General features: G+C 38.5%; 1 protein-coding gene across 1 annotated transcript in view; it reads left to right on the top strand.

Annotated features, from left to right (window-relative positions):
- Window positions 1–23,875, top strand: part of DNAJC15 (DnaJ heat shock protein family (Hsp40) member C15) — an 82,981-nt gene that overhangs the window by 54,955 nt on the left and 4,151 nt on the right. The window contains exon 5 of the mRNA XM_079778952.1: window positions 1,645–1,715. Within this exon, the coding sequence (XP_079635078.1) occupies window positions 1,645–1,715 (71 nt within the window). The remainder of the gene's footprint in view (window positions 1–1,644; window positions 1,716–23,875) is intronic.

The raw sequence follows: 23,875 nt of genomic DNA on the forward strand, positions 1-23,875 counted from the left end.
TGCATGGGTAGGGACACTAGAAGCTGCCGGGTGCCAGCTGGGGCCTCATTTCCCCTCGGCTGCCTGCCGCCACTGCCCCCTGGCGGTCAGCACACATCCAACTCCCAGTCCGTCAAACTCCTGCCCATGTAGACAATTTGCATATTAGCCTTTTATTATATAGGATTGCCAGTGCGCATCATATGTACTGGCTGGTCGGACGGATGAATGGTTGGTCACTTACCCTTTTATATACTGTATATCGATAACTACAATTCTCTGAACACTAACTGTATGCTAGTCATACTAATCTCTTTACTTCTATTACCTAATTTTTCCTTAAGGTAATCCTGCAAAGTTGTCTTATTATTTCTTTTATCCATATGAGGAAATTATAATTTATGAGGAAATTAACTAAACAAAACAAATTGTATGGCTAATGAATGGTGGAATCAGGATTTTGAAGATTTTTCTGAATATTTCTATAAGTACCTGCTTTTATCTACTACAGCATGAATCACCCATACAAATTAAATTACTTTGAGCTTAACCATAACCAACCTGTACTTTGTCAGGTACTATTATTCCCATTTGAGGCCCAGATCATTTGAGTACCTTAGATAAGATCTAAGTAGCAATACCAGGATTTTTTTGTTCTGATCTTATTTTTTTTCTTGCTTAGAAAATGTACTAATGAGAAACATTTCTAACACTAGATAAATTAGGTTTTACCAAAATAGTTTTAGGTTTATTTAACTTTCTTTAATTATTGTTTAGAGCATAGATTCTAGCAGCCAAGCTTTTCCTATAGAGTTCTCAGAAAGTTAAATAAATTTTGAGCTACGACATGTTTTGAGATGCTCTGTTGAAACATAATAATAATAAAGCAAACTATTATGGGACACCTGTTACACAGCAGGCACCATTTTAGCACTTCGTTGGCATTAACTAATCCTTACAGTTGCTCTACTAGGAATATGTTTTTCCTGTGTTTTACAATGAAGAAACTGAAGCACAGTGAGTTAACAAATTGACCAAGATTAACCCATTCTAAATGGCAATGGAATTAACATCCAGCAGTCTAGTAGCTCTGGAGTCCAAATACCTGTCTTTTATACTCTACACTGAGTGGCCAGATTATTATGATCTCTGAATGCATAATAATCTGGCCACTCAGTGTATATCCTATATAATAAAAGGCTAATATGCAAATTGTCCCCTCGACCAGGAGTTCAACCAGCAGGCAGGCTAGCCAACCACCCATGTCCCCTCCCCCTGGCCAGACCCCACCCATGAACGAATTCATGCACCGGGCCTCTGGCCAGATTATTATGCATTCAGAGATCATAATAATCTGGCCACTCAGTGTATATACTGCCTTTCCCCCAAATAATTTGAAGCATGCATTTTCAAACTTACAGTATAGTCTATATTGTTTTATTTTTTAAATGGGTTGATAATAATGACTGATATTACAAAGGACTGAAGAAAAATACATGCAGCATTGAATCAGGTGGTTACTGGAATTAAGTGACAGGCTGTAATTTCATATTTATCCACAAGATGGTGAAATCCTCATTAGTTTTTAATTTCTTGAAACCCATATAAACTGTTAATTTATAATTTGACACCATTTCTCATAAGCACTTTAATTTCTTTTTATAGCCCATCTGCTGGCAAGGCCAAGATTAGAACAGCTCACAGGAGAATCATGATTTTGAATCACCCAGATAAAGGTAAGTAAAATTCTTATCTTTTATAATATGAGGATCAGAATCTGCTCTGAATTCCTTTCAGTTTACTTGAACTCATTATAAATGATTTATAGTTTAAATGGAAGATTATATGCCATTGTATTGTGATGTTTCTTATAATAAACTAGAGGCCCAGTGCACGGAGGTCCCTTGGCCTGGCTGCGCCCTCTTGCAATCTGGGACTCCTCGGCGGATGTCAGAGATCTGGTTTCAGCTCCATCCCCGAAGGCCAGGCCGAGGAACCCCACCAGTGCACCCATAGTATGCATATAAGATATTTGGTTAATCTCTTCCCGCCCTCCCCACTTCCCCCTTTCCCTCTGAGATTCATCAGTCTGTTCCATGTTACCATGCCTGTGGTTTCAGCTCCTACGTTGAGCGTCTGTCCCCTGGTGGTCAGTGTGCATCATAGCTCCTGGCTGGTCGGCCGGGTCGGCCGGTCACTTAGGCTTTTATATATATTCTAGAGGCCCGGTGTACGAAATTCGTGCATGCGGGGGTGGGGGGGTGTCCCTCAGCCCAGCCTGCACCCTCTCCAATCTGGGACACCTTGAGGTATGTCCGACTGCCCCTCTCACAATCCAGGACTGCTGGTTCCCAACCGCTTGCCTGCCTGCCTGCCTGATTGCCCCAACCACTTCTGCCTGCCAGGCTGATCACCCCCTAACCACTCCCCTGCCAGCCTGATCAGTGCCTAACTGCTCCCCTGCTGGCTGATTCGGCCATCTTATGTGTTGGAGTGATGGTCAATTAGCATATTACCTCTTTATTATATAGGACTAGAGGTCCAGTGTACGACAATCGTGCACTGGGGGAGGGAGTTTCCTCAGCCTGGCCTGTGCCCTTTTACAGTCCGAAAGCCCTCAGGGGATGTCCGACTGACGGCTTAGGCCTTCTCCCTGCCAGTCTCCCGCTACCACCACTGCGCTCGCCAGCTGTGAGCCCAGCTTCTGGCTGAGTGGTGCTCTCCCTGTGGAAGCGCACTGACCACCAGTTGGCAGCTCCTGTGTTAAGCATCTGCCCCGTGGTGGTCAGTGCATGTCATGGTGACCGGTCGTTCCATTATTCAGTCAATTTGCATATTACCCTTTTATTATATAGGATAGATGAGGCTTTAGATTGAAGTTCAGTGATCCACAGAAGTAGCAGGGGTATATTCTCAGCTTTTACGAACTTAGTTACTGATTTTTATGTAGGAATACCTCACCCCTTTTTGAAGCTGCTAGCATTTTGAGTAAGAAAGAGAAAATGTGAGTTGTAGATTTTCTGATTATGTAAACTGATTAGTGCATCATGAATTATATTTGTTTAACCTTAAATATAAAAGCACAATATTTAGAGGATGTCCTCTAAATCTCTGAATGTGATATGTCATAGATGATTCTGAATGTCTTAATTTTATTCTGGAAGGCTCTGAGGCTGAGTCATTTATTTTTAACTGGCCAGGTTTTTAATGTAAATTTATCTTACAGAAAGACAATTATTATAACTTTAACTACACTACAGCTGCTTGAGAGTGAAAGCCCATATGTTCATTACTGTTTCTGCTCTAAAATAACAGATGGTAGAAAGTTGCACTGTATTTCAGAAGTCAAGGTGGGGAGTGGAGGGAGAAAAAGGAAATGTTCCATGGATTCTTAATTTAGACTTTCAGTTTTATAATTATTTTGAAAAAAATTAAAAACAAATTTTGGATTCATACCCATCTTAACTGACACCAAAAATAAGACTTTTTTCCCCCAGCTTTCCCACTTTATTACTTACCATAAAAATTCTTTTTACTAAACATTATCTCCTTTGGTTTTTGCTCTTGCTGTTTTTAGTGTGAATAAACAAGGGAATAAACTTTGAAATGAGGTTTTTCTTAAAATTTCTGAACGCTTCAACAGTTACTGAAAGATCCACTCAACTAATTAACTTTGTATTGTGGGCTTTCAGAGTAATTGCCTCAGAAAGAAATGTGGTTAAGTGCCTCCTTGAAGCCTTCTGTCTCCTAAACATCCTCTGTCCCTTCCAGGTTTAGTGTATGCCCTTCTTTTATTGATCGCAGTAGGATCAAGCACTCGTCTTTTAGATGATTGACAGATTATTGATTGTGCCTACTGGCAAGGAAGCAAGTTCTAAAATGTATCTAAGAGAATATGTATTTTTAGATATCTTCAATAAAAAATGTTTATATATCTTATGATCCATTAATGTTTAAAGAATTAATAACTTGATTTATTCTGAGATTGTATACTTATCAGAGGTATTGTTGACTGCCTGTAGCATGTTTACTAATATCCTCCTGTGTGTCCCTGTGTGGGTAGCAGGTGTGAGAGCCTGGAAGTAGGAGGCCAGCATTTTTCTGTCTTCTGTTTTCTAGTTAGCAACAGCCTAAACACTCTCCTTAACCTCTCCAAATGTCAATTTCATTATCTACAAAGCGAAGGGATTTATTTTTAAAGTCCTTTTTGATTATATGGTACATAATATCTTTACATACCTATTTAATTAATGAAGAACCTATATCATATATTTCTATTCAGATCACATTTTTAATTTAATAAAGATTCTTTTAATCTTTTTTGGATTATTGTTCTCTATAAGAATGTACTTACAACTGTGCACATTTGCTCATATAATTGCTCATTCAGCTAAAATTTTAAAGTATTTGGATTTAAGACACTTCATAAAGTTCCTAAAACTTATTCGTATATACATACTTAAGAATTCTTTCTCTAATAAAAATATGGTGAATTAATGAATACTGGAACTACTGCAGGGAAAGAACTCGTGTATGATAGAGTTGGGAGATGATAGCTTATAAATCTGTAAATTGACTTGTGAGAAGGAAGGTTGTTTTATTTTGTTTTTAATGGGAAGAAGATAACCAATTTTAAACAAAATTGTCTGATTTTCCTTGGAGAGAAAGCCAGGAGTATTTGAGAAAGTATGAGACTGGCAACTCCTTTTTTAAAAAAAATCATTTAAAATTTTACAATTACAGTTGACATTCAATATTATATTAATTTCAGATGTACAGCATAGTGGTTAGACATTTATATAACTTACGAAGTGATCCCTGCCCCCATAAGTGTAGTATCTACTCAGCATCATACATAGTTATTACAGTATTATTGCCTATATTTACCCTGCTGTACTTTACATCCTGTGACTATTTTATAACTGCCAATTTGCACTTCTTAGTTCCTTCATCCAGCTCCCCAGCCCCCCTCCCATTATCTAGCAACCATCATTTGTTCTCGGTATCTATTAATTTGTTTGTTTCGTTCGTTTATTTTGTTCTTTAGATTCCACATATAAGTGAAATCATATGGTATTTATCTGTCTCTGTCTGACTTATTTCACTTAGCATAATATCCTCTAGTTCCACAAGAAAGTGTACTCTTAATTTTGCTCCTCTTTTTATAATTCTTCACCATGTTTGTTTTGGCCAAATCTGGGTATTACAGGTGGTTGCAAAAATTTAAATCCTTTACCCAGTGTATCTGAAATTTATGAAATGTTCCCCCACCTCTACTCCTCCACTACCCCCAAGAGATTTTCTGTTGCATTTGCTACCTGATAGTAAAATAAAGTTAGAACTTCAAATGTGTAATCAACTGTAATTTATTACACATTTCATTATTAGCATGTGCAAAGAAAGTGACACTAGATAATTAAGTGTGAGAAATGGCTGAAAATAAATCTTATGTAACCAGTTTCAAATGAGCATTAAGATGTGTGGTAGAAAAGAAAATTTTGCTATTTTAATTTAATTAGATAAAAGGTTAATTAATGCAGTAAAAAAATAATGCTTTTAGACTAATACCTTTTAGATTATGCTTTTTCAATTGCTGAAGAAAGCAGTTTCTTGTTATGAAATTAGTAGTTTGATATTTATGCCAAATGACTATAGAAAGGAGGACAGACTAGGTAAATTTGAAAAACTGTAGAACCGCAGAGATATCTTACAGACTGTGTAATCCATTCAAAGTGTAGTCTACCTATTCATGCCAAGACACACTTTGTTACCTTTGTGTACCAAATTAAAAACAAAAATCAAAAGTAAGCATTTGGGACAGCAATTTTTAACCAGTGTGCCACAAGAATTTTTAAAACATGTAATACCTGGGCTGGCGTTAGCTGAGCATTTCCTTCAATACAAGCCTTTGTTTGCCAACCACTTTTGCTTGAGAGAGTGATTTGAGACCTACAGGTGCCCTCCTGCCCTTAAAAAAAAAAGAAAAGAAAAAAAAAGAAAACTTGCAAACATGCAATACCTGACTATTTAGTCAGGGACACTGACCTCTTTTTCCTAATATTGTCAAATAGAAAAAAGGACAATAGCTAACACAACAATAACTGTCTGGTGTGAATGCCCTGTCTTGAACCATAAATGTATGTCATATAATAGAGTTGCATCTTACTGGTAGCGTGGCATAATAAGGTTGCGTCTTATTGATTAATTCTTGGTACCAGAAATCCTTATATATAAGTATAGGCAGCTAATTTTTAAAAAATATTTTTTTTATTGATTTCAGAGATGAAGGGAAAGGGAGAGAGAGATAGAAACATCAATGATGAGACAGAATCATTGATCGGCTGCCTGCTGTACACCCCCTACTGGGGATTGAATCTGCAACCTGGCATAGGCCCTGACCGGAAATCGAACCATCATCTCCTGGTTCATAGGTTGACGCTCAACCACTGAGCCATGCTGGCCCAGCCACCTAATTTTTAAAAAAGTCACTTTGCAGCAATAACAGTAGGTAATTACTATTATTTTTTAAATCAATCAAAATTATACCTATTTTTATGGTCAGATTAATAAAAGAATATATTTTTTAGTGTGCCCCAGAATTTTAGTAATTAATTTATGTGCCATGAAATGAAAAGTTGAAAATTGCTGATTTAGAAAAATTTATAGCGATTTGACATTACCATGACATCCAAATGTGGGGTATTTTTGTATTGTGTAAAACTATTGGTCCAACACAGAGTGGAAAATAAATTTTTAAGTTTTTGACCATAGTTTGAGGGACACTGATCTAAATCAATGCTGCCTCTTAAGTCTAGATTGTTTCTGCTCTCCGACGAAAAACAGCCTGGTAGCTCTCCTTAAAGAGTTTTAGTGATGGAGAACTTACTGTTTTTGCAAGGCAGCCCTCTGGTAGGCAGCTCTAACTACTAGAAAGCTCTTTCTTACATTCAGTTAATATTTGCTTGCCTGCAGCATGAGATTCTCAATCTTTTTCCACTTATGTCCCCTTTCAATGTCCATAATATTCTCTTCTGTAATAGTATTTAAATCAATATTAGATTAAATATTGCGATTAAAAACAAATCAAGGTAATAATTATATTTTTGAATGGATTTTTCTGATTACTCTTCTTGTAACAAAAGAAGCTAAATTTGACATGAAGCCTTGGTAATAATATATTATAATTTATTACAGTATATTACACTTAAAAGATGAATTTCAAACACTTAGAAAAAGAAAAGTGATCACCAAGAGTCAACATGAATTCAGTAAAAAACGAGTGATGCCCAATTAGCTCAATTTTCTCTTTTGATAAATGTATTTAGATTATTATTGGTTTCAGAGGGTTCATCTTTCCTTCCTTTCAACATGTTAATTAGATTGAAGGCATTGTATTTGAGTTCATTATTTTTTTATAAAAAGATTATTTTATTTTATCATGTTGCTTTTTCTTAATAAATGGTGAGACCTTTAAAAGTAAAGAACATCACATTAAATTTATAACCTGTATGGCTGACATTTAGTAAACTCCCACTATAGTATATATAGTGAATGAACAAGCAAATGCTTAAAAAGAAAGGCATACAAATAAAATTTATAGACACAAAAGAATTGAGTAATAACTAATATAATTATATCAAAATTTATAAAGACTCTTGATTGATAGAAACCTGAAACTATTATTTTATTCATTTAGAAATTATTTATTCAACTTCTACAGGGTGCCAGACATTGTACTAAATGTTGGGACTTTAACTGTAAAACAAGATAACTGGATCCTTATCCTCATTGAGCATACATTCTAATGGGATACAGACAAAAATCCAGTAAATCTATTTCAAGTTGTAGTAAGTGCAATAAAGGGTACAATGGACTGAGATATGGGAAAGAGGCAGCTTTACATAAGGTGATTGTGGGAAGGCTTCTCTGAGCAACACTAAAGAGTTAAAAGAAGCGTGTTGTGTTGTGTTGTGAAAGTCAAGGAACTAGCATGTGTAAAGGCTTTAAGGGAGGAAAGAATTTACTGTGCTTAAAGACTTGAAAGAAAAATAGTGGGATGGGGGTATAATAGTCAAGGGAAGAGGTAGCATGACATGAGGTGGTGCCAGATTTTGAAAACTATAGATATATTTTATGATAATGAAACACTGTAGGTTCTGTATAGTATTTGAACTTTACTCTAAGAAGTTACCATCAGTTTTTATGCAATAGAGTGATGTAATTCAATTTAATTTTTAAAAAATCACTTTTCTTTCAACCTAGTATTAGGAATATTTCTCATTGGTATATTTTCTAGGTCAATAAGTAAATAGAAGACTTGAACAACACTTTAAACAAGAAAAAAAATAAAACTAACAACAACAGAATCGTAGTATTGCTACTTAGATCTTAACTAAGGTACTCAGGTTATCTGGGCCTCAAATGGGAAAAATAGTTCCTGACAGGGTACACGCTGTTTGTTGTGAAATTCAAAATAATTTTATTTGTGTGGATGATTAATGCTGTAGTGGATAAAAGCAGGTGCCTTTAGAGATATTCAGAGCCCAGGTCTCAAAAAGCATAGTTATTACTCTCTTAGAAGCCAGAGACTACCAGGTGAAGAAGACCAGGCTCACCTCCTGAAGGAAGAAAGACCAAACAGAGAGGCCTGGCCATCCCAGCTGAAGTCCCAGTAGGACATCCTGGACCATCCAGCCCTAGTTGACCTGACACAGCTCAGAAGAACCATCCAGCTAATGCATAGAACAGTGAGAATTAAAAAACATTGTTTTTAGCCACTAAGTTTTGGGGTAGTTTGTTATACCATAAATAGAGGCCCAGTGTATGAAATTGATGGCGTGTATGGTGCCTAGGCCTGGTGTGTGATCAGGGCCATCTTCCCCAGCTGCCTGCAGCCGGCCTCGCCCCCCACCGCCACCCACCCCCAGTTCCCCATTCGCCATTGGGTGATCGATGCTTGATGGGTGGGGGAAGGAACTGAGAGGTTGGCTGTTCCCGCTTGCTCGCCAGCCCCCTCCTCCCCCTGCAGTGGATGGTCCTCAGGCCATCGGAGACTGCCGGCCGGGGAAAGGGGCCAAGAGGTGGTCAGTGTACCTCATAGTGACTAGTCCAGCAGTCATTCTGCCCTTAGGGTCAACTTTCATATTACCCTTTTATTATATAGGAAGGCTGATATAGAAAGTGCCATGATAATAAGTATTTTTAAGAAAAATAAAGCAGAGTGGGGGCAGGCAAGATAGAGATTGGCAGCTGGAGAGGAGGCAGTTGTCGTGTTTCTTTATAGCCATCTTAGAAATTCTCTGAAAGGAGATAATAGTTGAACAGAGACTTGAGGGAGTAATTCATGCAAAAATAAAAAGAAAATATTTCAACAGAAGAAACATCAAATGTGAAGATCTTGAAATGAGAGCATATTATGTGTTTCTAGAATTGTAAAATGTGCTAGAACATAGTGAGCAAGGGAGGAGTGGTAGGAAATACAATTGGAGAGCAAGCCCAGGGCCGAATTAGCTTGGAAGCTGTAGTAAGAACTTTGGCTTTAATTTTTAAGTGTTATGGAAATGATATCTAATTTACAATATTAAAAAGAATACTCTGGCAGCTACAGAGAAAATAGGGAGTCTAGAGTGGAAGCAAGCCATAGAGAGAGAGGAAAAAAAGTATCTATATATATATATAAAAGTCTAAGTGTCCATCTGACTGGTAGCTATGGTGTGCACTGACCACCAGGGGGCAGACGCTCAATGCAGGAGCTTCCTTGGCATGCACTGGGGGGCACCACGGACCTGGCGCCAACAAACCAACACTTGGCTTCCCCCAATTGGGACACAGGCCCTGCCACCACACCGGAGCGACACCCACCAAATCGCAGCCAATGCTGCCAAGACCTCATGGCTAAAAATGCAGCCCACAGCCCAGCCCAGCCTGGAAACGGTTGCTATGGGCACAGGTAATGACGTCACATAGCAACACCTGGCTTCCTCTCCCTAGCGACTAGCCTCCTTAGAGTTCCTTCAGACCAGAAACATGACTTGCTTTATAGCCAAGTGCAAATATTTTACACTTTAACCAAATGTTGTGAAGCATTTTTCACAGGCCACATCTCATTTGATCCTCACAGAATCCTGGAGTAGGTAGATAGGAGACTCGGTAGAATCCTGTTTTTTTCTTTTCATTAGCAAGAAAACAGATTTAGAAAGTTTAGAAACTTGACCTGACTGAAAAGAAGTTAGAAATGATGGAACTTGAAAATGACTTCAGGTTTTCTCACTGTGCAGAGAAGTTGGGGTGCTTCACTGGGCTGGAAAAAGTTTAGCGAAATCATCAAGCAGTTTTAATTAAGCAAGTTTATTCTATATATATAAAAGGCTAAGTTGATTTGCACATGCTTGCTACATATAAAGCTCTTTCTGGGCCAGTCGCGTGCATGTGTTTCGATCTGTCATTGTGAATTTCGTTGACACTTTTATTAAAGAGAAAGGACGAATAGTGATATTAAATTATTTCTTCTAGTTAATTTCCTTTGAATGTGCACGAATCCATGCACTGGTACACTAGTATATACACTGAGTGGCCAGTTTATTATGATCTCTGAACGCATAATAATCTGGCCACTCAGCATTATATATGAGGCCCAGTGCATGAATTCGTGCATGAGTGGGGTCCGGCCAGCCTGGCCAGGGGGAGGGGACATGGGCAGTTGGCCGGCCTGCCTGCTGGTCGAACTCCTGGTCGGGGCGACAATTTGCATATTAGCCTTTTATTATATAGGATATACACTGAGTGGCCAGATTATTATGCATTCAGAGATCATAATAATCTGGCCACTCAGTGTATGTACTAGAGGCCCGGTGCCCGAAATTCGTTCACTCAGGGGGGGGGATTCCTCAAACCGGCCTGCACCCTTAGGGGGACATGTCTGATTGATGGTTTAGGCCCAAGCAGGCCTAAGCCATCAGTCGGACATCGTTACCACTGCAGTGGAGGTAGGAGAGGTTTCCTCCGCTGCTCTCGCCAGCCGTGAGCCCGGCTTCTGGCTGAGCGGCGCTCCCTCTGTGGGAGCACACTGACCACCAGGGGTCAGCTCCTGCATTGAGCGTCTGACCCCTGGTGGCCAGTGGGTGGCATGGTGACCGGTCCTTCCGCAGTTCGGTCGATTTGCATATTAGCCTTTTATTATATAGGATAGCTTAATTTCGTTTATCAAACTTTCCCTTTATAGTTAACTAAGGCGCAGTGCACAAAATTTGTGTACGGGTAGGGTCTCTAGTCCTGGCCGGCGATCAGGGCCAATCTGTGGGGCAACCGGCGGGGCGATTGGGGGGCCCCTGCTGGCACCTGCCTTGGCTAGCCTAGCGCTGCCCCCTTGCTGGCTCTGCCCCATACTGCCGCCACCGGTCGCCTCTCTCTATGGGGTGACCAGTGGGGCAATGGGGGCCCCCCACTGGCTCCCGCCTTGGCTGGCCTGGTGCCACCCGCTCACTGGCACCACCCCCTGCTGCTGCTGCTGCCGCCAGTCAGGGCCTGCAGGCTGGGGGCTGCTCCAGCATTGAGCATCTGCTCCTGGTGGTCAGTGCGCGTCATAGCGACCAGTCATTCTGCCATTCGGTCAATTTGCATCGTAGGCTTTTATTATATAGGATGCTTTTTTATTTTGTTTAGGAAATTTTTGCCTTTCTTAAGGTCATGAAAATCTCTAGCTAATAAAGATAATTTATGGAAACTTACATAATTATATCTATAATAAACTGGAATTGATTTTTGTATATGGTGTGAGATAAGAGTAAAGCTTCAATTATTTATATATAGAAATGCAAGTGATCCAGCATTATTTATTGAAAGAGAGAGCATTCCTTCCCCACTGAGCCACATTTTCCCCCCTATTACTAGTCAAGTAACCAGATATTTATGGAAATGTTTTTGTATATTCTGGTCTTTTCTTGATTAATTTCTTTATGTTTGTGCCATTACCACAGTTTTAATTTATATAGTTGTATAACAAATATTTTTTTCTGGTAGTGTAAATCTGTCAATTTTTGTTATTTAAGATTTTTTGGCTATGTTTGGCCCTTTACATTTTAAAATAAATTAAGAATTGTTTCAATTTACACGTGCACATGCGTAAGCACACACATTCACACACAAACCTCCTAGGATTATGATTGGAATTAATATGAATTTGTACATCTGTTTGGGAAACATTGATGTCTTTACAATATTGAATTTTCTAATCCATGAAGAAGACATATCCTTTGATTATTTAGGTCTCTTTTAATTTACTTCAATAAGGCTTTTCAGTTTTCTGGGTTGTGGGCATATACATAATTTGTTAAATTTGTTCCTAGTATTTATTTTTTATTGTTACTATATATTATGTTTTTATTTATTTATACTGTATAATTACTTATTTCTAGGACATAAAAATGCATTTTGTATATATTACTATTATGTCTAGCAACTCATTAAGTTCATTTATTACTTAATTTATGTTTTTACATCCTTTTGGATTTTCAACAAACTGTCATATTATTTAAGAAGAATAATCACTTCTAGCCCTGGCCGGTGTGGCTCAGTTGTTAAAGCATCAGCCTGCACTCCAAAGTGTCAGGGCTTGGATTCTCGGTCAAGGGCATGTACCTGGGTTGCAGATTCAATTCTGGGCCCCAGGCATATGCAGGAAGCAATCAATGGATGTGTCTCTCTCTGTCTTTCTCTCCCTCACCCTCTCTTCCCCTCCCTCCCTCCCTTCCACTCTCTCTAAAAAATATCAACAGAAAAAAATATCCTCGGGTAAGGATAAACAAATAAAAAATAACTTCTTTTTTTCCAACCCTATTTCTTTCTTTTTTTTTTTAATCTGGGATGGAGGAGGGTATTTATTACTATGATGGGAACCTCCCTTATAGTGTTAAATAGAAATGAAGATAATAGGTATCCTTTTATTTTTTCTGATCTCAGAGCCAAAGATTTCAACAATTTACTACTAAGTATGATGTTTGCTATATTTTCATAACCTTCCTTTACTTTTAGTTTACTAAAAGTTTTTATTATGAATTTGTTTTTAGTTTTCTGCATGTTTTGAGATCATTATATGACATTTATTCTTTATTCTGTTAATGTGATGAATTACAGTTATAAATTTTCTAATGTTAAACCCAATCTTGAATTCCTGATATAAACCTAGTTAAATCAGAAAACAAGAAACACATCTAGGGGATCCCAGTGTTTGGAAATTTATCAGTATATTAATCCATGCATCAAGGAAAATATCAGAATAAAAATTAGCATTCAGAGAATTAACAATGTCTATTTATTAGTTTGCTGGGGGGATAAAACACTAATGAACTTTATACTAGAATATTTAACATTTAAATGAAATAAATTCCAGGAAAAAAAATTTCAAAACTGGTATAAGAAGAAATGGAAATCAAAAGAATCCTATCTAGGGGAGATCCAAGGTGGCTGCCGATGGGACGGCAGGCTGCAAGCTGGTATGTGAGTGAGAGAGCTAAAGGAGGATGCGTGGACGTGCAGGGAGTGTCTGTATTTGTGAGTGAGGGACAGTTATATTCCACAGGACTGTTGGGGACTGGTGGACAGGCTCCCCTGGCCGGGCAGCCTCTACTACTGCTGAAATCTCTCCTGGAGCAGCCAGCTCTGCCACAGAAACCATGCCATCTTAAAGGGGAGAGCGGCTCTGATTGGAAGCCCAGCCTTCAACTGGGGAGACCTTGGATATCTCTCAGGATCCTACAACCACAATGCCCAGGGACCAGCTGTGAACCCACGAACACCGAGACTTCAGCCTCCACGTCTGTGGGTGCCTAAAAGTTTGTACAAAGGGAGACAAGGTTGCAGCTGAATATGAGGACAGGTCCTGCACCTTCTCACAGAGCAGATAGAAGGAACAGCTGAATCGAATAACATCCACCGGAATTGGCAAATTAAACACAACTGGTGAGGCAATCCATGGACGGAAAGGTCAGAGATCACCTAGAAAGAGGTGAAATGTGGGAGCCAGGCTGGAGGGAGAAACACGTGCAGTGAGGACTAGAGTCTCGGAGGGAGACTGCGCCCCACCAAATCCACGGCCCTTGGGGTCAGTGTAGCCTTCTAATGTGGAAGGGGGTCCACAGGTCTGCTCGCAGAGGGGGACTCTAGATCTAAGCCCACAGCCATGGAAAACTGCCCAGAAAGGCAGCCTAAAGTTCTATACCGGCCGTGCAGTGCCTGGAGGAGAAAGACGTGAGGCGGCATGGTTGCTTTGTCTTTATTCTTCCTTGCTTTTACTTGCAAAACCCAGTGCATAGGATCTTTCAATTAAAAACACTCACCGAGACTGCAGGGGAAAGTTATATTTGTGGAAACGGGGGATCAGAATAAGGAGAAACAAGCAGGAAACCAGCTCTGGGTCATTCCGTCCCTCCAATCCAGTAGTAAGTGTGGCAGGGAAAGAAGAATCTAAACACTGGGTTGAGGGCCCATTTGATCCTGGAAACTAATACAAAGACACTCCCACCCAGGGGTTGTGTCAGAAATGGACTCTATTTTATTTTATTCTGGGATTAGTGTTCTACATTCTATTTTTATTTTAGCATTATTTTACTGTATCTCAATTTTTCCTTTATGCCAATACTCTCTTCCACACTTTTTCCCCTTTTTGTCCTGTTTCTCTTAGCCTTTTCCTGCTTTAGTTTTTCTCTATCCTTTCTTTTTACTCCTTGTTAAAAATTGATCTTACTCATATATCTAATTTCCTCTCCCCTGCTCCAAGGCCATGCACACTTCTATCTTCTCTTTCTTCACTAGCCAAATTTTTTTTTCTTTTCCTTTTTTTTCCCCCCTTTTTCTTACTTTCTTTTTGTCTTGTTGTTGTTGTTTGTTTGATTGTTTGTTAATTTTTCTGATTTTATTTTATTTTTTTTGCTTCTCTTTTTCCTCTCCTCAGTTGTTCTCTTCTTCTAATAGCTTAATCAGTTTCAGTCACCAACTCAGGCCTATCTACTCTATATAAATTTCCATTTATACATATATATATATTCTCTTTTTTATTTTGTTTTTTACTTTTCTTCTTATACACTCATTCCCTTTCTACCTCCTCTATACTGAATTGTGGCCATTTCCCCATTCCTTCAATTCCTTGACCTTACCTTCTGGAAATAAGCTCTGCCTCTTCAGATTCATCTGGGTGTTTGTTGTTTGGGTGTTTGTTGTTTACACTTTTTGGATTAGTTGTTTGTTTGCATTCTTCTCTGGGTGTTTGTTTTTTTGCATTTTTTGATTAGTTGCTGTTTTTTTTGGTGTTGTCTCCCCATATATATATATATATTGTTTCCCCCTTCTTTTTTATTCTCTTTCTTTTCTCTCTTACATTTTTTCCTTTTCTCAATATCATGTTTGCTCTATTTTCTCTCCCCTAATTCTCTTTTCCTTAGTCGTCACCTTTATTTGGGGTTATTGGTATTGTGAATACATTTGTCATTGGTGCCCTGTGTATTGTGACTTGTCGTGTTGTATTTTGTGCCTTTAAGTCAATGCAGGAGAGAGAGAGCTACATAACCAGAAATCCCGAGAGGAGCAAACTTGGGGAGACAAAAAAACAGCCCCCATACAAAAGAAAAGGAGCAATCACTAAAAAAGGGAATAAACGAAATGGAGGCAAGCAATATATCAGAGAAAGAATTCAGAGAAATGGTCATAAGGACTCGGAAAAGTATGGAAGACAAGTTCAACAATATGTGTAAGAACCAAAAGGAAATGAAGAAAAACCAGGAAGAAATGAAGAATGACATCGTTGCAATAAAGAACACAATAGAAAGCATCAACAGTAGACTAGAAGCAGTGGAGGACCGCATTAGTGAGCCAGAAGAAGACAAGATAGACAAAAAATACCCAAGCAGAGCAGCAATTAGAAAAAACAAACAAACATTAAAAAACAGGAGGAGAGCCTAAGGGAACTTTGGGACAACCGAAAATGAAAGAACATCCGCACAATAGGGGTGCCAGAAGGAGAAGAAACTAACCAATGATTAGAAAATCTGCTTGAAGAAATAGTGACAGAAAACTTCCCTGATATTGGGAAGAAAAAACTCACACAAGTCCAAGAAGCTCACAGTCTCAAACAAGATGAACCCAAAAAAAGCTGACACCAAGACACATCATAATTAAGTTGGCAAACACCAATGACAAAGCAGGAATCATAAAGGTTGCCAGAGAGAGACACATAAAGTTACCTACAAGGGAATCTCCCATCAGACTATTGACTGATTTTTCAACAGAAACACATCAGGCCAGAAGGGAATGGAATGAAATATACAAAATCATGCAAATAAAGGGTCTAAATCCAAGAATACTGTACCCAGCAAGACTGTCAATCAAAGTTGAGGGTGAAATCAGGAGCTTCACAGACAAAAAAGGACTAAGGGAGTTTATTACCACCAAACCAGCAATGCAAGAAATGCTAAAGGGTCTGAAGTAAAAAGAAGAAATAGGAAGGAAAGAAGGAACACAGGCATAAAGAATAAAAATGGCGACAAGTACCTATCAATAATAACTTTAAGTATAAATGGTTTAAATGCCCTAATCAAAAGACATAGGGTAGCTGAATGGATAAGAAAACATGATCCATATATCTGCTGTCTACAGGAGACCCACCTTAGAACAAAGGACTCATACAGACTGATGGTGAAGGGATGGAGAGAGGTTTTTCAGGCAAATGGAAATGAAAAGAAAGCAATACTTATATCTGACAAATTAGACCTCAAAGTTAAGTCCATAACAAGAGATATGGAAGGCCACTTCATAATAATACATGGAACAATTCAACAAGAAGATATAACTGGTAAACTTATATGCACCCAATACAGGAGCACCCAAATACATAAAAAAGTTCTGGAAGATATCAAGGGAGAGATTGCTAACCTTATAGTCATAGTAGGGGACTTTAATACCCCACTAACACCACTGGACAAAATCTCTAAAGAAAAAATCAGCAAAGAAACATCAATCCTAAATGACTCACTAGATCAGATGGAATTAATTGACATTTTCAGAACATTCCACCATAAAGCCACAGAATATACATTCTTCTCAAGTGCACACGGGTTATTTTCAAAGATAGACAACATGTTGGGACACAGGCAAAGTCTCCTCCAAATTCAAGAAGATAGAATTTATATCCAGCATCTTCTCAGATCACAATGGCATAAAATTAGAAATCAAATACAATAAAAATAATGGAAATATCAAACACCTGGAGGCTAAATAGCATCCTATTAAACAATGATTAGGTTACCAAAGAGATCAAAGAAGAAATAAAAAGCATCATGGCAACAAATGACAATGAAAACACTACAATCCAAAATCCATGGGACACAGTGAAAGCAGTCTTGTGAAGGAAGTTCATAGCTCTACAGGCCTACCTCAAAAAAAAACAAGAAACAATGGTAATAAATTATCTAAACCTACAACTCAAAAAGTTAGAAAGAGAGCAACAAGAAAAACCCAGCATAAGCAGAAGAAAGGAAATGATAAGATCAGAGCAGGAATAAATGACAGAGAGACCAAAATAATGGTCAACGAAACCAAGAGCTGGTTCTTTGAAAGGATAAACAAGATTGATGAACCTCTAGCTAGGCTTATCAAGAAGCAAAGAGAGAGGACACAAATAAACACAACCGGAAATAAAAGGTGAAGTAACAACTGATCCAACAGAAATACAAAAGATTATGAAAAAATACTATGAACAACTCTGTTCCAACAAAATGGACAACCGAGATTATATGGACTTATTTTTAGAAAAATACAAACTTCCAAAACTCAATCAGGAAAAATAAAAATACCTGAATAGGCTGATAACTACCAAAGAAATTGAAGCAGTGATAAAAAAAATCTTCCAGCAAACAAAAGCCCTGGTCCGGATGACTTTAGAGGGCAGTTCTACCAAGCATTCAAAGAAGAACTGAAACCTGTCCTCCTCAGACTATTCCAAAAAATTCAAGAGGAAGGCAGACTTCCAAGATATTTTTATGAAGCCAGCATTACCCTAATTCCAAAACCAGATAAAGACACCACAAAAAAAGACAACTATAGGCCAATATCCATGATGAACATAGATGCTAAAATCCTCAATAAAATTCTAGCAAATTGGATTCAGCATTACATTAGAAAGATCATACACCATGACCAAGTGGGATTTATTCCAGGGATGCAAGGATGGTACAATATCCACAAATCAATAAATGTGATACATCACATAAACAGATTGAGACAAAAATTAGATAATCATATCCATCGATGCAGAAAAAGTATTTGACAAAAGCCAACACCCTTTCTTAATAAAAACTCAGCAAAGTGGGAATAAAGGGATCATACCTCAACATAATAAAAGTCTTATTTGACAAACCTACAGCCAACATCATACTCAATGGGCAAAAACTAAACTCATTTCCCTTAAGAATGGGAACAAGACAGGGATGCCCACTTTCACCACTCCTATTCAATATAGTACTGGAAGTGCTAGCCATAGTGATCAGACAAGAAGAAGAAATAAATGGCATCCAAATTGGGAAAGAAGCATAACTCCTTTTTCACAGATGACATGATACTATACATAGAAAACCCCAATTATTCCGTCAAAAACTACTAGACCTAATAAATGAATTCAGCAATGCAGCAGGATAGAAGATTAACACCCAGAAATCTATGGCCTTTTTATACACCAATAGTGAATTCACAGAAAGAGTAAGTAAAAAACAGTACCATTTACTATTGCACCAAAAAAATTAAGATACCTCTGAATAAACTTAACTAATGAGGTAAAAGACCTGTACTAAGAAAACTATAGGACATTGAAAAAAGAGAAAGACAGAAACATAAGGAAGAACATACCATGTTCATGGATTGGTAGAATCAACATCATTAAAATATCCATACTACCCAAAGTAATCTACAGATTTAATGCAATCCCCATTAAAATACCAACAACATGTTTCAAAGATCTAGAACAAACTCTCAAAAAATTCATCTAGAATAAAAAAAGACCCTGAATAGTTGCAGCAATCCTGAGAAAGAAGAATATAGTTGGAGGGATCACGATACCAGATATCAAGCTATATTACCAAGCCACGGTTCTCAAAACTGCCTGGTACTGGCACAAGAACAGACATATAGACCAATGGAACACAACAGTAAACCCAGAAATTGACCCAAGCCATTATGCTCAATTAATATTTGACAAAGGAGGCAAGAACATACAAGGGAGTCAAGACAATCTCTTCAATAAATGGTGCTGGGAAAATTGGTCAGATACATGGAAAAAAATAAAACTAGATCACCAACTTACACCATACACAAAAACAAACTCAAAATGGCTAAAGGACTTAAATGTAAGACAGGAAACCATAAAAATCCTTCAAGACTCCATAGGCAGCAAAATAGCAGACATATGTCGTAGCAATATCTTACCAACATAGCTCCTAGGGCAATGGAGACTAAGGAGAAAATAATTAAATGGGTCTACATCAAAATAAAAAGCTTCTGCACAGCAGAAGAAGCCATCCACAAAACAACAAGAAAGCCCACTGAATGGGAGAACATATTTGCCATTGCTATTTCAGATAAGTGTTTAATATCTAAAATTTAAGAGAACTCATACGTGACAAAAGGAAGGTACACAATCCAATCAAAAAATGGGCAAAGGACCTAAAGTAGACACTTTTCGAAAGAGGACATACAGAAGGACCAGAGACATATGAAAACATGCTCAAAGTCACTAATTATTCATGAAATGCAAATCAAAACAATAATGAGATACCATCTCACACCTGTTAGAATGGCTATCATCAGCAAATCAACAAACGACAAGTGCTGGTGAGGATGCAGATAAAAAGGAACCCTTGTGCACTGCTGGTGGTAATGCAGACTGGTGCAGCCACTGTGGAGAACAGTATGGATGGAGTTTCCTCAAAAAACTAACAAAAGAACTCCCATTTGACCCTGTGATCCCACTTCTAGGAATATATCCCAAGAAACTAGAAACACCAGTCAGAGAGGATGTATGCACCCCTATGTTCATAGCAGCACAATTTACAATAGCTAGGATTTGGAAACAGCCTAGGTGCCCGTCAGCAGATGACTGGATCAGAAAACTGTGGTACATCTACACAATGGAATACTATGCTGCCATAAAAAAGAAGGAATTCTCATCATTTGCAGCAACCTGGATGGAATTGGAGAATATTATACTAAGTGAAATAAGCCAGTCAATGAAAGAAAAATACCACATGATCTCACTCATTTATGGGTAATAAAGAACATTATAAACTGATGAACAAAAAGATAGATACAGAGACAGTAAAGCAACAAACAGACTTTCAAATTACAGGGGGAAAGTTAGGGAGAGGTGGAGGAGATAAGAAATCAAACGAAGGACTTGTATGCATGCATATAAGCATAAACAATGGACGCAAAACTCTGGGGGGTGAGGGCATGTATGGGTGTGGGGTGGGGGGGAATGGTAAGATATGTACACATATAATACCTCAATAAAAAAATATATATTTACAAAAAAAAAAAGGTGAAAAAAAAAAAAAAGAAACTAGAAACACCAATCAGAAAGGATATGTGCACCCCTATGTTCATAGTAGCACAATTCACCATAGCTAAGATTTGGAAACAACCTAAATGCCCATCAGCAGATGAGCGGATTAGAAAACTGTGGTACATCTACACAATGGAATACTATGCCACTATAAAACAGAAGGAACTTTTACCATTTGCAACAGCATGGATGGAACTGGAGAGCATTATGCTAAGCGAAATAAGCCAGTCAGAGAAAGATAAATATTGCATGATCTCATTCATATGTGGGATATAATGATCAACACATTTTGATGAACAAAAATAGATCCAGATGCAAGTGGCAGGGGAGGTAGGGGTGGGGGTTAGAGAGCAACCAAAGTACTTGTATGCATGCATATTAGCATAACCAATGGACACAGATACTGGGACAGTGGGGGCTTGCCCGGGTGGGAATGGCTTGGGGGGCGGGGGGTCAATCAGGGCAAAAGAAGACATATGTAAAACTTTAGACAATAAATTAAAAAAAAAAAAGAATCCTATCTATTTGTAGTTAAAAACCTTCCTACAAATAAAATGTTTGGCCAGGATAGTTTTACAAGTGAATTTCTTCAAAAAACCAAAGAAAAAGAAAATGCATTCTAATTCTTTATGAGGATAGCATATCTTTGATAGGAAGCCATGATGAAGAAAGTTCTCAAAAGATATACATAAAAACAAACAAAATATTAGCTTATTATAACTCTAAAAGTTCCTTGATGTTTCTTCCCATTGCCAGTCTGTATCCCAATTTGGGCTACCATACATTAGGTATCTCTTTTCTAGCATTTCATATAAGTGGAATTGTATAGTATACTAGGGGCCCAATGCACAAATTCATGCATCATGAAAGGAACTGTGGGCCATGAGGCTCCAGTAGGCACAGGGGCGGGTCTCGGCCCATCCTCTGCGCCTCCGTCCAGCCCCTCCCGCTGTGATCCCCGGTTCCCCTGTCTGCCAGCAGCCCCACTCCTGCCACTGCTGCTCCCACCCACTGTTGGCGCTGGCCCCGCTCACACCCGCTGATGGCGCGGATCGATTGGGGCCAGCGCCAGCAGCTGGTGGGAGTGGGGCCAGTGCCATCAGCAAGTGCGAGCGGTGGCTGCTGCCCTGATCACCCCTCAGGAGCAGGGGGAGGTGCAGAAGCCCTCAGGGACAACCAGGGCCGACAACCGCCGCTCACACCCGCTAATGGTGCCGAGAGATCAGGGTTGGTGCCGGGCACCGGCAGTGGGTGCAAGTGCCAGGCGGGACCGCGGTGCACGGGAGCAAAGAATTTTCAGTAACCACCAGAGGCTCGCCCGATGACAGCGACTAATTCTCCACCTTGGTCTGGCGATCCCGCTTACCTGCTCCACCATCCCGCTGCGGCCAACGCCCGCCATGTTCCGCACATGCCCCCTGGTGGTCAGCACATGTCACAGCAACTGGTTGTTCAGTTGTTCCGCTGTTCTATTTGCATATTAGCCTTTTATTATATAGGATACTATCTGTTGTTTAGCTTCTTTGAAGGGAAAAATCAGTGCAGAATGTTGGGCTCATCACAATGCAATTTCCTTATCTCTAGGATCTTACCCTCAACACTTGGCTGACTGGTTAGACCTCCTGTTCTTTCATATTGATGTGTTGTATTTTATTCAACTGTTCTAGTTAGTGTTAATGGGAGGGTGGGTCTAAAATATGATAGTTCATGACAGCGCAAAGCAGAAGAGCTCCAGCAGTGTTTAGTGGAAGTACAAAGGTGCTGAGGTCAAGGGTGAGATGAGTATTCTAATTAAATGGAATCTAGATGGCTCCCCAAGAAACTGAGCAAAATTGAAAGATTCAAGTGTATATTTTTCCCATTAAATATAGGATATATATCACATATTGTTATAGAAATCAAGAGTCAGTGCCAGAAACAAGATGCTTTAAGTAGGAGGCATTTAGTGCAGGGAACTAGTGGTTTCAAATTGTTGGAAGATCTGAAGGAATAAATTCCAGGCCTATAAGAATTATTCCCCAAACCAGCTGCTCTGTCAGGAAAGCTGCTGCCTCATAGACTGCCACTGGAACTGTACTGAGGCACGGTTGCTGTCACTGCTACTCCTTGACCTCACTTGCTGGCAGCAGTAACAAAGAGGCCCAGCAAGAGAGCCTTTCCCTCACTTCAGCTTTTCAAATTTCACAATTTGTAGCAAACACTACTTGAAGGGAATGTAGGAATTGTAATTTTTGGCTTAGGAACTTTTCCAAATCTTAGGAGGGTGGAATGAGAGCTAAGCCAAAATTTCTACCGTGCACATCAGTGAAAAGTCCAGCATTCTTCTAGCATTGCCATCAATGAGTATAATGTTTAATGAGACTTTCGATTTGTACCTTTGATTATTTTGTCTGCTAAATGAGCATTTATAGCCTGTGATTTAAATATCCAGAATGCATGCCAATCAATTAAAGATTGTGTTTGAGTTAATATTTTAATATTTATTGAGGACATACAAGATGCCTGACATTACCTTGGTAAGCTCTAAAAATTTAAACAAATTAAAAAGATTTGCATTACCTAATTCCAAGATTATTTTCAAATCATGAAATCAGTTTGTTTCATAATCAAGTTTATATGGAAACTTTCATCAACTTCATATATAATTCTTATTGTATATTCAAGGACACTGTGATATATTCCGTAAGTATAGCGATTCAGATCTTGATATGAAAATGTAACTGGTATACTCAAGGGCAAAAAGCTAAATTTAGCTTCCTCCTGCATTGTCCTTTATACTACAACACCATATTTGTTGATCTGTTTTCCCTGCTTTCTTTTTCCTTAATCAATAAAAGGTTTGAATAAACTCAGGACAATTTACACAAATAATATCTATATGTTTTTTGGGTTGTTTTAAACTAGTGAGGTCTTATGATGTTTTCAATAGCTATAGATGGTTGAAAACTCAAGGAGAATAAAAACAAACAAAGAAACTGGTAAACTGTAGTGATTGTTAGCTTGACTGTTAAGCAATAAAGTGTTTAGGACTAGGAAGTTCGAAGGTGTACGATGCTTAATCAGGTTTAATATGACAATGTGGAGCTAGTATTTTTGTATGTCAAATAGGTTCTGTTTTTGATTTATAATGATTCTGAATTTGAAATTCAGCTCAATTTTTCTCTTGCTGTTTGCATTAGAAAGAATTCATTTCAAAGAACCCTAAGAAAAAACTGATTTAATTTTATTTTAGGGCACAGTAAATGTGAGATTGTATTTCATAAGTATTCTAATAGGATCATTTCAGAGGACAGGGAG

The sequence above is a fragment of the Cnephaeus nilssonii genome (genome assembly GCF_951640355.1).
Source record: "Cnephaeus nilssonii genome assembly, chromosome: 8".
NCBI lineage: Eukaryota > Metazoa > Chordata > Mammalia > Chiroptera > Vespertilionidae > Cnephaeus > Cnephaeus nilssonii.